Source organism: Staurois parvus, unplaced genomic scaffold (assembly GCF_062004578.1).
Source record: "Staurois parvus isolate SC_StPar_1 unplaced genomic scaffold, SC_StPar_1.0 ptg000151l, whole genome shotgun sequence".
Lineage (NCBI taxonomy): Eukaryota > Metazoa > Chordata > Amphibia > Anura > Ranidae > Staurois > Staurois parvus.
In genome coordinates, this window is record NW_028317947.1 from 10,851,559 (window position 1) to 10,867,030 (window position 15,472).

Below are 15,472 nucleotides of genomic sequence, written 5' to 3' on the forward strand. Positions count from 1 at the left end.
GCTAAATGTTACCATGAACATAGTTATAATTAAATTGGCCCTAGTATGTGTATGTATGCATGTAACATAAGGACCTTAGATTGTAGACTCCTTGAGGGCAGAGACTGATATGAATGTAAAATATATATAGAGCACAGTGTAAATTGTTGACGCTATATAAATACCTGCGATGAAAAAAACACTAAAATGTTAAGCAGAACTCTGGACAAAATAAAAAAAAACTCATTAAACGATAAAAAAAATATTAATCAGCATCTGCTGCAATACACCATTTCCACAACTACTTTTCCTCTGCCTTTCAGGTTAAAGTGACTCAACCTATCAAAAAATAAAAGTCAGCAGCTACAAAAACTGTAGCTGCTGACTTTTAAAAAACAGCCACTTACCTGTCCCTCGGTCCTGTGGTGTGTCCCCCGCAGCTGTTTCACCGGCCGTCCTGTATTCCAGGAGGCCGGCATCTTCAGTGTGGGCACCTGGCTGTGATTGCTTGCGGCTTCACAGCCGGGTACCCACTGCACATGTGTGAGTAGCGCTGCACTTCATGAATGGTCCTGTAGTCTTCTGGGACCTGTCACATGTCCCAAAATACTACAGGGAGGGAGGGATGGAGGACACCTTCCACTTCCGATCGCCTAGACGATCAGACCAAAAGTGGGAGCAGGTACCTGTCAAATTTGGATACCCGGTCCCCAAAGGTGCCAATCCTTAATGGGGAGCAGTCCTTAAAGCGGAACTTCCCCTTTTGGGTGGAGCTCCACTTTAAATGATGGCCAGCCTCATTAAAACTATTTCCACTGAGACCAGGCTGCAAAGTCACTCCTGCAAAGCATAGACAGAGCTTAGACTCCCGGCTTCATGTGACAGTGTAGGTCCAACTATCATGCACCTGCCTTGTGTTTACAATTTTTTTACAGCAAGTTATTAAGCTTTGGGCAATATCTTGCATCAGTGTTTTTCAACCAGGGTAGTTTATAGGTTCTTCAGAGGTGCTTTGGTAAAATGCCTAAAAATTGCCCCAAAATTTGCAACTATTAAGCCGGTGGATCAAGACAACCCTGGTCATTGTGCAGGCCAACCTCTGGCATCCTAAGATCTAATGATGTCATTGGCTGATACTGAGGATGTTGAATGCCAACACAGCATCTTGTTTACCCCTCCCCTGCCTCTCGCCATCACAATTGGGGTCATGTTAGCTGACTGAGGGAGAAGGCAAATGCTAGAACATTAGCCACACCAGTGTGCAAAGGTGTATTTGCTAAGAATAAATTGCCTCTACTATTGGGCGTCCTACATATGCAGATGCCGTTATATTACATACAACTATTTGTTTAGTTTTTACATTTTAGAATGGGGTGTCTTAAGATTGTCCATCATTTTAAAGGGTTCCTTGGCTTAGAAAAGGTTGAGAAACGCTGTCTTACTAAAATGCACACATGCTACACTGCAAATATAGGATTATTGAGCCCAAAAAGGACTAGTTAAAGGCAGGGGCGGACTGACAACTCATGGGGCCCCCGGGCAATAAGGGATCATGGGGCCCCTGTGTCCTTGCCCAAACTCAAAAAAGCCTATGAAAAAGGTACCAGGGGCATCTCATGGGGCCCCCTACTGACCCCGGGCCCTTGGGCATTGCCCGAGTTTCCAAATGGTCAGTCCGCCCCTGGTTAAAGGTAGAGGCTGGGAGACCAGATCTTCTGGTATGTGTTGGATACTCCACTGATGAGAGATCCTTATGACAATCCCTGTCTATCCTGACATATTTTGCCTATCTTTGAATATTCCAGCATCTTGGAATAACAGTTTTGGGTGGACTGGTCCTTTAAAACTGCCATGACATAGTTCCCCTTTCTACTGTGTAGACAATCATACCCTTTCAAGTTTTAACACATCTGCTAAATGATAGCATAAAATATGAGTTATCGCTAAAAGCTCAATTTAAGGAGGCAATTTATTTAGACAGTTATGACCAGACTAACCTTACTGCGATTGATCACAGGTAATTCAGCTTTACAGTCATGCTTAAACACTGTCCATTTGCTTTAATAGTTGCATTTCTCACCTACACGTTGAAGCTATGGATCACTATTACTCAATGAAGCACATGCATATAAAAATGAATCAAATATTTTTATTCTTTACATCATGCTTTTAACTGCATATTATATACAGTATTGCAATCACACTTACACTCCATTCACACTTGTCATGCGATTTTGGACATCAAAGTTGCATGAAAAGTTGTACCGCATGTTTTCCAATGATAACCATTCATGTATGTGTGACTTAACCACTTGCCCTCCTGAGGATTTACCCCCCTTAATGACCAGGCCTTTTTTTGCTACTCGGCGCTGCACTAATTCAACTGATAATTGCGCGGTCATGCAATGCTGCACCCAAACGAAATTTATGTCCCTTTTTTCACACAAATAGAGCTTTCTTTCGGTGGTATTTGATCAACTTTTTGTTTTTCACGCTATAAACAAAAAAATGCCAAAAATTTTGAAGAAAAACAATATTTTTTACTTTCAGCTATAAAAAATATATAGTAAACTCAAAGTTATTTATACATTTAGGCCAAAATGTATTCTGCTACATGTTTTTGGTAAAAAAAATCCCAATAAGTGTATATTGATTGCTTTGTGTGGAAGTTATAGCGTCTACAAACTATGGTATAGATACTGCAATTTACGCCATTTTTTTGCTATACAGCGCTGCACTTGTTTAACGGACAATTGCACGGTCATGCAATACGGTACATAAATGAAATTTACATGCTTTTTTTCGCCACAAATTGAGCTTTCTTTCAGTGGTATTTGATCGCCTGTGCGGTTTTTATTTTTTGCGCTATAAAAAAAAAGGCTGACAATTTTGAGGAAAAAAAACAATATTTTGGACTTTTTGCTATAAAACATGTCCAGTAAAAAAAAATTTAAAAATCAAATTTAGTCATAAATTTCTGCCAAAATGCATTCTGCGACATGTCTTTGCTAAAAAAAATCCAATACGTGTAAATTAATTGGTTTACGTGAAAGTTATAGCGTTTACAAATGGCGGGAAAGATACTGGGATTTTTAGGTCTTTTTTATACTAATAATGGCGGCGATCAGCGACTTATGGCGACGATCAATGACTTATGGCGGCGATCAGCAACTTATGGCAGGACTGCGGAACTGCGGCAGACATTCTGACATTGGGGGGTAATGACTTGGGGTCACTGACATCCCCAGTGACACCAATACAGTGATCAGTGCAAAAAAAAAAAACACTGACACTGTACTAATGGCACTGGGGAGGAAGGGGTTAAGTTTATTATTCAGGGAAAGGGTAACTGTGTGAGGGGAGTGTTTTATTAGGGGGCGGGGGTGTGTACTGCAGGGAACACCGCTGATCGGGAGAGAGAAACTCTTCTGTCCCGATCAGCGTGTCCTGGAGCTGTCAGGGAACTGACAGAAAGCACAGCTACTGCAGCTGTGCTTTCTGTCAGCGATTGCCGCCGATCGCCGGGACATGGCCGGTAACAACCGGCTGTGACCCAGAGACTGACATCCGCAGCTGTGATCGGCGGGACAGGTAGGGCGGAGGCGCGCTTCGCGCACGCCCCCTACCTGTTTTCAAAACACAAGTTTTAAAACGTGCTTTTGCCCAGCCGCGCCGCCCTGCGGCCGTATTTATACAGTGGCTGGGCGACATGTGGTTAAAGTCGCAGCGACTTCAAAGTAGTTCATGCACTACTTTGATCCGGCATTAATGCAACTTGAGGACCATAGACTTCAATGGTAACCCTCAAAAGTTGCATGGAAGTCATACCTGAATGTTTTACATGCAACAGTGGTGGAACAGTGGGTCTGACTTTGCAGAGGGAAAACAAATCACATCCAAGTTGCAACCATCTAAAGCGGTGGCAAATTGCATCAAAGTTGCACCAAAATTGCAGTCCAAAGTTGTGAAACTTTAGAGGCATACAAGTGTGAATGGAGCCTTATTCTTCACACCATTGTATTGATTGCATGGTTGTAAATACAAATAGGGCAGGAAAGGCTTACTGATTTGGTGGGAAGCATATATGTGAGAAATGGGCTTGTATTTGTTGATGGGGAAGGAAGCAGGAGCATACAATACGAACGCATTAAATTAAAACTACTAACATTGACATACAAAGCCATTCATAACGCTGCCCAAAACTACCTCACCGACCTGATACCCAAATACCACCTGACCCGCACTCTTCGCTCCTCACAAGACCTCCTACTTTCTAGCTCCCTGGTCTCCTCCTCCCATGCCCGACTGCAGGACTTCTCCAGGACTTCCCCCATCCTCTGGAACTCACTACCCCAATCCATCAGACTGTCACTTACCCTCCTCACCTTTAGGCGCACCCTAAAAACCCATCTCTTCAGGGAAGCCTACCCCACCCTCACCTAACAGCCGATCTCCTCCACTCCTCCTACCACTCCATCTCCCACAGCCACTTCCTCCTGTACCACTATCCCCTCCCTCCTAGATTGTAAGCTCGAAAGAGCAGGGCCCTCGAACCCCTCATGTATTGTTTTTTTACTGTATTGTCTCATGTACTGTCCCCCACTATAATGTACAGAGCTGAGCAAACCTTTTGGCGCTATATAAATACTGTATAATAATAATAATAATAATTATGCCCAGATGCAGAGCTAGATTAAAGTGCAATTGTGCCTTTGGCAGAGTAACATCTAAATTAGGAGAGCTCAGTGACAGAGCCTCTGCCAAAAGTAGTATATGGCAGACAGCAGAAGGATGGTTCGGAGCAGACCCAAACTGCTAATTGGTCCTCGACAGTCACATGGCTAAGGTGACCAAGTGTTTGGGCTGTAGAAAGAGAATAAACAAAGTATATTGTGATGATCAAAATTCTTTTAAAGTAGAAGTCTCACTACATTTTTTTAAAGTAGAACTATAGGCAAAACTTTTTTTTTAATTTTGGATAGTGCAAGGAAAGGTTATAACCCCTGTCAGATTTCTATTTTGCCATCTGTGTCCCATTTCGGAGATTTGCCTTCACCGGCTGTCCCATAGCCAAACAGGACGTAAGAGGAATTACCTTCAAATTAAGGAAATTCCTTGGGGACCCCCAGGACACCAGAAGTAGTGTCCCCATTGGAAGATTTCTCTTTTTTACCTTTCTGGGGACAACCCAAAATTAGGGATTTTCTTTTACTTTAATTTTCAATGATAATGGTAAACAACATAGAGAGGGTGAATCTCCATAACTGGAGCACAGGCAGCAATAAAAACTGATACGTGTTCTAATCCCTTTGCGTTCTAAATCTAAAATTTAAAAAAAAAAGTTTTGCAGTTATGTTTCTGATACAGTATTTCTACAGTGGTTGTGGCTGTCACATGGAAAAGTCATGCTGATGACTTCATCCATTAAAAAATGTAAGATGGCATGGCTTTCTGTTCTAATTGAATACCCTAGCACAAATGATGAGATGAGAAAAGACAAGATGAGATGGGATGAAATTTACCTATATTTTACCCTTTATTAGACTATTGACTATTGACACCAACACTGTCTAGATACCATACTCGAGGAAAAAGTAGACATGTGGGTTCCTGAAGAATTTAAATTCCTGAAGAATTTAGGGAGGCTTTATTTTACATCTCTGGCATGAAATAAAACAACTTATTTGCAAATACGTGAGTTTCACCAAAACTGAAAGGCAGAGTGTTTATTGGAATCTTATAATCATTATCCTCTTTAATTGCCCTATGTGAATGTAATGAAGTCATGTTAACATCTGTCAATAATGATGTAATGATTCTGAGGAAATAATTAGATCATGATGTCACCAGAGGTAGGATGAAAATTTGAAAAAAAATATTTGCCTAGGGCTCTGGACTATGTATTAGATTTTAAATAAATGTACGTGAACTTTCGTACCTGACAAATGACTTAATAATGTGTAGTGATTGAGGTACAGCTTCCAGATACCAAAGCTTTGTCTCTGACTTCTTGGAATGGATAAATAGTGAGACTAATTCACAAAGCTGTTCTCCAACTGAAACAATTTCCCAAAGTCAATTACACTTTAGCTCTAGAATTAAATAATTGATCTTACGGGTATTACGGAAAACCGTTTCACTTTGCTTCCATTTTCTTTTTTGACTTGTACATGGAGAGTCTGCACTCTATGTCTACATTTGTGTTTATGGGATTATGGATGGGGATTGAGGTAACCTTCCCAGGATGCTTTTCACAGTGCCACTAAATAGTAAAATTCAATGTGTGCTGTAAACGGAGAAGCCCTTAGTTTCTACAGCTTGCATGACCTTGGTTGACATTAGTGCCTGAGGAAGAATTTTTCTGCAGTCTGATGACATGATGAGAGCCTCCTCTTCTTCTTTAATCATGGCAGTTGCGGGTTGGAAATTCTTCTTAGACCAAGCATGCTCTGTCCTATAGTACTGTGAACTGAGCCTAGGGGAAGGAGGGGGGTGTAATAGACAGGCCGGACTTACAGTAAATGGGCAGACTAACGTGACTAGCACTCTGCCCAAGAAGAAGCTGTGGACATCGCTAGAGCTTTTGAGAAAAGCTTAGGAACTTTTTATTTAATGCGGGAAGAGGGGAGGCTAAAAAGTAATTAAAAAGAAAGTTATAGTTATACTTTAAACTGAACTGATACTGCTTTTTCCAATAACTCATAAGCATAATACTGTTCAATTTCCTAATACTATAAACATCAATACATACAGCAGCTACAATCATTTTGATAATTACTGTAGAAAAAAGCACTAGAGATAAACAAACTGGATTGGATGGATTGGGGTTGATGTGGATTACCCAGTTTTTGCACTTGCAAAACTGAAATGGAGCACTTTTTTGGAAGTTCACCTATCTCTTGCTACAGAATACTAAAAGAAGAAATCAACAATCACACAGTTCTATACTGGGGTTTGAGCTAATTGTTCTAGATCCCATGCTCACATTTTAGGCCTGGGGTAGAGTTTTAAAAATGTGTTTCACTGTAGAGATTTAGATATAAAATCTAGATATAAAATCCACTCAATAGGGCATAAAAGACTCAATATGTAGTACATCCGGCGCTAATAGTTGCTAATCGAGTCATTACTTTCATGACCACTCTTATCCTCAGGTGACTTCAAAATCTCATTGAAGATAGGTTGCTCACTCCCAGGACAGGGAGGTCTATAACACATGAACAAAAAAAGACAGAATTCCTTGTTCTGGTGTATTACATTTTATTAGAAAAAACTATATGTAAAGAGGTACTCCCAAGATGAATACAACAATGTGCTCATCCATTATGCGCCAGATTCCTCCAGGAGTTATTGACAAGGCAATCTGTCCTTTTTTTGATCATGTATTTAATATAGGTGGCTAAAGAACTATATTGGTTGGAAAAGTCACCATATGTGGGCAGATTATATAGGTGTGTAGATTGGTTTTTCCACAGGTAAGCTGTGACTCAAGTCCCAGCACAATCATTCATATAAGTCGAAGAGCAGTGACAGTGGCAATGGAGCATGAGCGCTAAGGGATAGACTGAAGACTCCATGAACTCTCAGAAGAAGCAGAGCGCTAGAAGAGAGAACTTGACATCATCAGGGAGAACATGAGAAAAAGCAGAGTAGTCCCAGAATAACAACACTGTAGGGAAAAGATGCAGAGGATGCAGAACAGGGATAAACTGATTACATATGGCAGATGACATGGAGCATCTATTCTCAACCAGGATTCTGTGGAACTCTAGGGTTCCTCAAGAGCAGAGTTTCTTAACCAGGGTTGTCAGGAATCCTAGTGTTCCTCCAGAGTAGAGTTTTTCAACCAGGGTTCCATGGTTGCTAGGGATTCCTTGAGCAATGAGCAATGAGCAATATCTGCCACTCAGGTAAGTTCCCACTGACACCGTTGATCTAAAAAGATCAACGGTGTCAGTGGGAACTTACCTGAGTGGCAGATATTGCTCATTGCTCAAGGAATCCCTAGCAACCATGGAACCCTGGTTGAAAGCTAAAAAGCTATCTGTAAGGGGGTAATTCTTCCCAATGAACTCAAGTGTAAGGATCATTCTTTCCCACCGGCCATCACACTAATGTATCATGAGTTGTAGATATAGAAATTTTTAGCAGGGTTTCCCTCAGACCAGAAAGTTATTTCAAGGGTCCCTCTGTGTTGAAAAGGTTGAGAAAGGCTGCTCCAGAGGTTGTTAGGAGTTCCTTGAGCAAAGGGTAACTTCTGTCTCTCAGATAAGTTCCCACTTACATCAAGGATCTTTTTAGCTATCTGTAAGAGGGGTTTTCCCACTGGCCACAAATAAAAGAAGCATTCTTCCCACTGGTTATGACCATGTAAAGTGAGCTGTAGCTATAATAAATACTAGCAGGGATTCCATTTGACCGGGGGTTCCACTGTGTTAAAAAGATGGGAAAGGCTGGTCCAGTGGATGTAAAAGGTTAAGTCATTGATACTTTTAGTAGAAGGAGCAGAGAATGCAGATGGGAAAGACACCAACTATATTGGAGAAAAGGAACAGAGCACCTACAGAAGAGGAAGCAACTGAAGACATTGGGTTGGAGGAGCAGCAGTGACAGTACTAAGAGAACGTTGGTGTAAAGAAGGATGATTTGGAGAATGAGATTAGGCAGGTTGAGTACATTGAGGAGGAGAGTGGTGAAAAAAATTAGACATATTCTTAAAGCTGGAGAGCAGACAGGAGTGGAGAGACAAAAGGACGCAGAGGAGGGATTGCAATACTAAAGATGACAATGGAAGTGAGGGTGGGCGTACTTTACATTGAGAAGGAGGGAAAGCAGGGAGGCTGGTAGTACATGCTCCCTGGGGGTTTAAAGGTGAATGTATGCAAGAATCTCTTCCCCTTACAACCCCCCTTCTGACATACAGGAAACAGCAGTTCAAAGCCGGAGTGGACTGACCATTTGGAAACTCGGGCACTGCCCGAGGGCCGGGGGTCAGTAGGGGGCCCCATGAGATGCCCCTGGTACCTTTTTCATAGGCTTTTTTGAGTTTGGGCAAGGACACAGGGGCCCCATGATCCCCTATTGCCCAGGGGCCCCATGAGTTGTCAGTCCTCCCCTGAGCAGTTGTTTCTTTTCTCTCTTTATATTATATATTGAATACATATAGAGTAGAGAAGACAAATGACACCATGATGCACAGATGATTAAACAAGGGCAAATGCCAATTTGCTGATATTTACACAGATCATCCATACCATTCTGATTATTGAAAGGTAAAGTAGATAACACTGATTATCGCATTACAATGGCATCTGAAAGTGGGTGGGATATATTAGGCAGCAAGTGAACATTTTGTCCCTAAAGTTGAAAGCAGAAAAAAATGGGCAAGTGTATATTTGATTTGAGTGACCTGACAAGGGTAAAATTGTAGTGGCTAGATGACTGGGTCAGAGCAACTCCAAAACTGCAGCTCATGTGGGATGTTCTCAGTCTGCTGTGGTCATGATCTATCAAAATTGGTCCAAGGAAGGAAAACTGGTAAAACGGCAGTAGGTTCATGGGCGGCCAAGACTCAATGATGCGCTTGGGGAGCAAAGCTGTGCCGTGTAGTCCGATTCAATAAGAGAGCTACTGTAGCTCAAATTGCAAAAAGTTAATGCTGGTTCTGAAAGGTGTCAGAATACACAGTCCTTTGCAGTTTGATGCGTTTGCATCTGATTTCCTATGTCTTTTACTACAGAGAAGCTATGCCTATGATGAATTCATATTTTACAAAATTATATGTCTGTATCTGCAAATATGGTATTTTATAGCAGCTAGGCTGTGTTAGGAAAAAAGCTGACTTTTTAGTAACTTCTCAATTCTGTGGGAATACATTTACAGCAACAGTATAATTTTTTTTATATCTCCAACTTTTATCCCAGGTTCATACTATGCGATGCAGGGCACCGCATGTAATTCGCACAGGGATCGAACTGCATGTCTGTGCGGTGCAATTTGATCTATACATTTTGTATGATTCAAATCGCATCACATCCGCAACAAAAAGGTGCAGGACCCTTTTTTAAATTTGCATCTGAATTTCCAGCAATTGCATTGTGTTTTGCAATCTGTTCCTGGGTTACATTAATTCATTATTGACACCCGCACCAGACTGAAATGCGATTGCAATGCGGTGCGGGAAACACACAGGATTCGCAGCGTTTCCCACAACGCATTGGTGTGAACCCAGGCTGAACCTTAAAATCAACCCTTTGTGTGAGGTTGCCATGATGATGTCATTAGTCTGCTGCATGCAAGGAGGAGTATTTACTCAGTTTCCTCTCCACCAATGATTAGATTTTGACATTGTAGCCAGTCACAAGGTGAGAGGCATTAGCAGATGGCTGATTTGGGTCAGACATTTGTAAACACAAACATGAAATGTGCAGATACCACAGTTTATATTTCTAAACCAACATTTCAGTCGAGGAAGTGGATGCTGACCCTGGATAATTTCTGAACAAAGATTGCCCTGCCCATAGGCGGACTGACAACTCATGGGGCCCCGGGCAATAAGGGATCATGGGGCCCCTGTATCTTTGCCCAAACTCAAAAAAGCCTATGAAAAAGGTACCAGGGGCATCTCATGGGGCCTCCTACTGATCCAGTACAGAAAAACACAGGTCACTGCATTATCCCTGCCATAATTTATGTTTGCATACCTGGAGTTTTTAAGCGTTCCTGCCCACCTTTGTATGTTCCAGCAAGGAGAGCAGAGAACAATCATAATGGCCATTGCAGGTGTGCAGACTCAAGTGAAGTTTTTTTTTAGCAATAGAGCCTCTGAGAGATATTACAAATTATCAGATGGTTTACCTCTCCAGTATTTACCAAACCAGGTGCGGACTTACAACTCATGGGGCCCCCGGGCAATAGGGGATCATGGGGCTCCTGTGTCCTCGCCAGGGGCGGACTGACAACTCATGGGGCCCAAGGCCAATAGGGGATCATGGGGCCCCTGTGTCCTTGCCCAAACTCAAAAAAGCCTATGAAAAAGGTTCCAGGGGCATCTCATGGGGCCCCCTACTGACCCAGGGCCCTCGGGCAGTGCCTGAGTTTCCAAATGGTCAGTCCGTCCCCGGCCCTGCCTGTCTACACTTACACACTTTTCAGCATGCATATGCCTAACATACAAAAAAAAAAATATCCATTGCTCGGTCCATTTCACATTGGCCCAAGTTGCTGCACCATTGTTACTATGTTATTAAATGAAATTATGTGTTGTGTTGTTACAACTGGAACCTATGGATTATCAAGGGGGCTTTGCTCAGAAGAGATGAAAGGATTTTAATATATCCAGCTAGGATACAAGGAGAGAGGCAGGCATTAACAGACACTTTCGCATCATAAGGGATTAACTAAGGGAGTGAAGAATATTTCATTGTTACCTGAGAGAACTGGCAAAACAACACATCACGTAAGAAGCATAACAATCAGCCTGACTAGGAAGCGTCTGTGTCTCTGCCAAGGTGGTTGATTTTAAAAGGTCAGTCTACCCATACTTCAGTTACACATAAAAATTTAATACATGGAGACACAAAGATATCACTGTTTCAAGTCCCCAGTCAAAACTCGGATAGCAGAAAACACTGGATCAGTGCAAGCAAGGCCATCCAAGCTGCTGAATGCAAATAGTAGAAGGAACAGTCACACTTGGTCCTCGGTCCGAAAAAACTTTAGGTAGCAAACCATTAGAAGCTTTCACAGGCATTTTAAGACATGCATCAATTGTCTCTTTGGTGACTCCTGTATGCAACTAAATTTTTGACAATAAAGCTTTGTTTAACTGAGGACGTCAGGTCTGCAGGTGTGGCCTCCGCCTACAAAATTTGGGTGACGTCTGGTGGGATGAATTAACTGATTGCTTCTTACATCACTTGGGGTCACCAGCAGTGAGACTTTCAGCTGTAGCAGATGGGTGGAGCTGGTACCTTATGCACAGAGATTTTTTTCACCATGGTCCATGAATGAACTCCTGCCATGAAACTGGGGGTCGATTGTGGTTATACCTCATTCCACAATATATGGGTGATGTTTGGTAGGGTGAACCAACTGATTGATTTTTACATCTCTTGGGGATACTAGCAGTTGGACTCCAGATGTGGCGGATGGTGGAGCTGGAATCTCAAGGATAAGATTTTGTCAACATGGTGCATGAATGACCTTAGGACCTAGGGTGACTTATTCTAAAATATATGTGTGAAATCTGGTCAGGTGAACCAACTGCTTGCTTTTTACATCATGTGGGGACAACCAGCAGTGGGAGGCAAGCTGGGGTGGGTGGATAGAGCTGGGAACTCAAACACAAGATTTTGTCACCATGGTCCATGAATGACCTTTTGGCCTGAGGACTGAGGACCCTGTGTGACGATTCCTTATTCTACAATATATGTGTGAAGTCAGGTTGGGAGAGCCAACGGATTTCTTTTTACATCATGTGGGAACATCAGCAGTAAGAGACGAGGCCTGAAGATATCAATTTTGGACTTTTGACTTCTTGAGTCAGCTGTGGCATGATCTAGAAACCTATAACCTACCCAGAAAATAAATGTAAATCTCCCCAAAGTGAGAATGAATCTCACCCAGGGGTGGACTGACCATTTGGAAACTCAGGCACTGCCCGAGGGCCCGGTGTCAGTAGGGGACCCCATGAGATGCCCCTGGTACCTTTTTCATAGGCTTTTTTGAGTTTGGGCAAGGACACAGGAGCCCCATGATCCCCTATTGCCCGGGGGCCCCATAAGTTGTCAGTCCGCCCCTGATCTCACCCTCTACTCCAGCTTCATTGACAACCATACAACATTGGATTTCCCTTACTGTCGTTCCCTGTGACAGTGGTCACCATAACAAATACTGAGCTGGCAAAATTAGCAATAAAAACACTCTTCTCAAATCTGGCCATTGATGGTGAGATTTTTTTTCACTAAGAATGACAGGGGGTGAGACATTTATCCATCCTAGAAAGACTTTCACTCTGAATGGAACCTCTACAATCTTTGACCAACACAGATAAAGATCAGTAAAAGCTCCATTCACTTTTCTTCATAAAAAATGCAACGAATGGGTATTAGTCACAAACCTTAACTTTCAAATGCCTTCATGCAACCGTAATTATTTTTAGTTTGTGGTAACATTTGTTTTCACACTTCTGCATGACCCAATAGTCGCAATGGAAGCTCAGTTTGGTTGTATTGCTTATTCATGGGTGATATCAAGCATCCTACCAGAGACTAGCAAGTTCATCCCCATGATTTCAGGTTTGCCTAAGTGAATGAATTTCACTGGTCAAGGATCAATGACAGATTCATCTGGCAGAAGGACGGGAGTGCATAGAAAAAGATATCCTACGAAAAAAATCAATGTACCTTCAGTCCTGACAAATTCCTGAAACTTGCATGTACTGTTGCATGTTAATGCATGTTTATTCTGTCCCCAGACAGGTGCTAATTGAGCATTAGGAACGTGTTTTATGTGTTCCCTATTACTGTGTGAACAATGCCTACAAATGTATGTACAGCCAAAAATGCTTTTTAAAACTGTGTCAGGTTTTTATTGGTTTTCATGTTCCCAATGTGAACATAGAACAGTGACCATTGTCTCTAGGACAGAAAGTGATGGGAAATGCAACATTTTACAGCTGTCACCAGAACAAGAGTGGAGGATAAACCTATGAAGACTTCTGCTACAGTGACAACAGTCTAACTCCCTGTTGCATCTCTTGGACAGGAAGTGAGAGAAAATCCCCCCATCAGGACACAGGCAACAAAAAAAATAAACTGACAGGAGTTTTAACCATTCCCCACTCTGGCCAATTCTTTAAAAGTTTTGGTTATACATGCTGTACACGTTAAGAGCCCTGACTCGTAAGTTACAAAAATACAAAGTGAACTAAAGCACAGTGAACCATCCAGTCACTTTCATGGGGAGTTCTCTACTTTTATAATCCCAGGCACATGATTGGATGTTTGAAAACAGGTTCACGTTTCACTTTAGTAAATCAGGCCCTCCAATTCTTTACAACAGCCCTTATCAGCCATGGTTTTGTGGATCCCTAGGTTTCCCCTTCAGGCTTCTAGGGGTTCAATGAGCAATGGCAAATTGATATTCCATTTACAATGATCACCAATGGGGGAAATTTTCTACTAACTAAAGGGTTACTTCTACACTGGCCACTTATCTAAGTGGACACCCCAATTCATACATTTCAAGATTATTACCGAATTGTATTTTGCTGTATAGAGTAGGGGTGATAAAAAAAACTCTGCCCTGGGTGTTTAATACACTAGATAGGCCACATATTTTTTTTTTTTAAAAACGTCTACAATTTATGATCATGAAATGTATCATGAGCTATAGTTGTAATTAATTTGAGCAGAGGTTCCCCAAAAACCTGAAAAGTATTTCTAGAGCTAACTAAAAAGGTTAAGAAAGGCTGCTTTACCACTTTCTTCAGTAGACTTGGAGGTATAAAAGGTTCTTATTTTGAGAAGTTATCAAAATCAGTACACACTTTAAAAGGAAAAACAATATCGGCAGTATTTAATTCTGTTCTTTAACAATCTGACTTTGCATCCCATGTAATAAAATGAAGTGAGCTTTTAAAATTCTTTTATCATTCGGTACCTACCTGTGCTTGTAGGTCTGTGATGGCCTTCTCGTAGCTGCTATAGTCTTTCTTCTTATGCTGAGTCTTGTTCTGGTGCCAGTCATTGATCTTCTTCTCCAGCGTTGTATTGGCCTCCTCCAGCGATCGCACTTTCTCTAAGTACGAGGCGAGTCGGTCATTTAAATTCTGCATGGTGTACTTGCCATTATTAGCCAGAAGGTTCTCATTGAGATAATCCTTGGTGAAGTCAAGTCCCCCCAAGGAAGATGAAAGGGAGGTAGATCTGGACCTGGACACCTGACTTCCAGGACTCATGCTGTAGTTGCAGGAGCCAAAGGACTCCCCTAATCCTCCATTGATAGAGGTGAAGGATGACTGGAGCTTGCTAGAGTAGAGGCTCATGATCAGCTGTGAATCTTTACTAAACGTCAACTGTCATCAGCACGTTGCTGTATAGTAAATGTGTATCATAGCTAGTCTACTTTATGTCTTCCCCAGTGGGAGTTGCCTAGGCAGGCGAACAGGGATTGTGTCATCTCATTAAGTACGTTGCTCAATCCTGCACCTTGGTGTTATTATTTTGAATAACAACTGAACCTCTCACTCCTTTTTTTTTTTTTAACCCTCATTCACGTTATGCTACCAAGGTGTGTCTAAGGTGGAGGAAGCTTTGCTAAGTTTTAAACTCTATTGTAATCGTATACAAGGGTAATGTCTGCTCAGAGTAGCTTTAGAAAGGAGCCGCAAAGAATTCTACGGCAACTCTCCAGATTCTGGAGTATAATTACACTGTCTGACAGGTTAACCTCTTCACTCCCGCCACCAAATAAACAAAGAAATTGGCAA

The 15,472-nt window shown here is 41.9% G+C and overlaps 1 protein-coding gene across 1 annotated transcript in view; it reads right to left on the reverse strand.

Moving 5' to 3' along the window:
* The window catches only part of LOC149464456 (keratin, type I cytoskeletal 19-like), a 70,505-nt gene extending 55,440 nt beyond the window's left edge, over positions 1 to 15,065 (reverse strand). Inside the window, exon 1 of the mRNA XM_089674426.1 lies at positions 14,648 to 15,065. Coding sequence (XP_089530552.1) covers positions 14,648 to 15,028 — 381 coding nt within the window. The 5' untranslated portion in view covers positions 15,029 to 15,065. The remainder of the gene's footprint in view (positions 1 to 14,647) is intronic.
* Between the last annotated feature and the right edge of the window lie 407 nt (positions 15,066 to 15,472).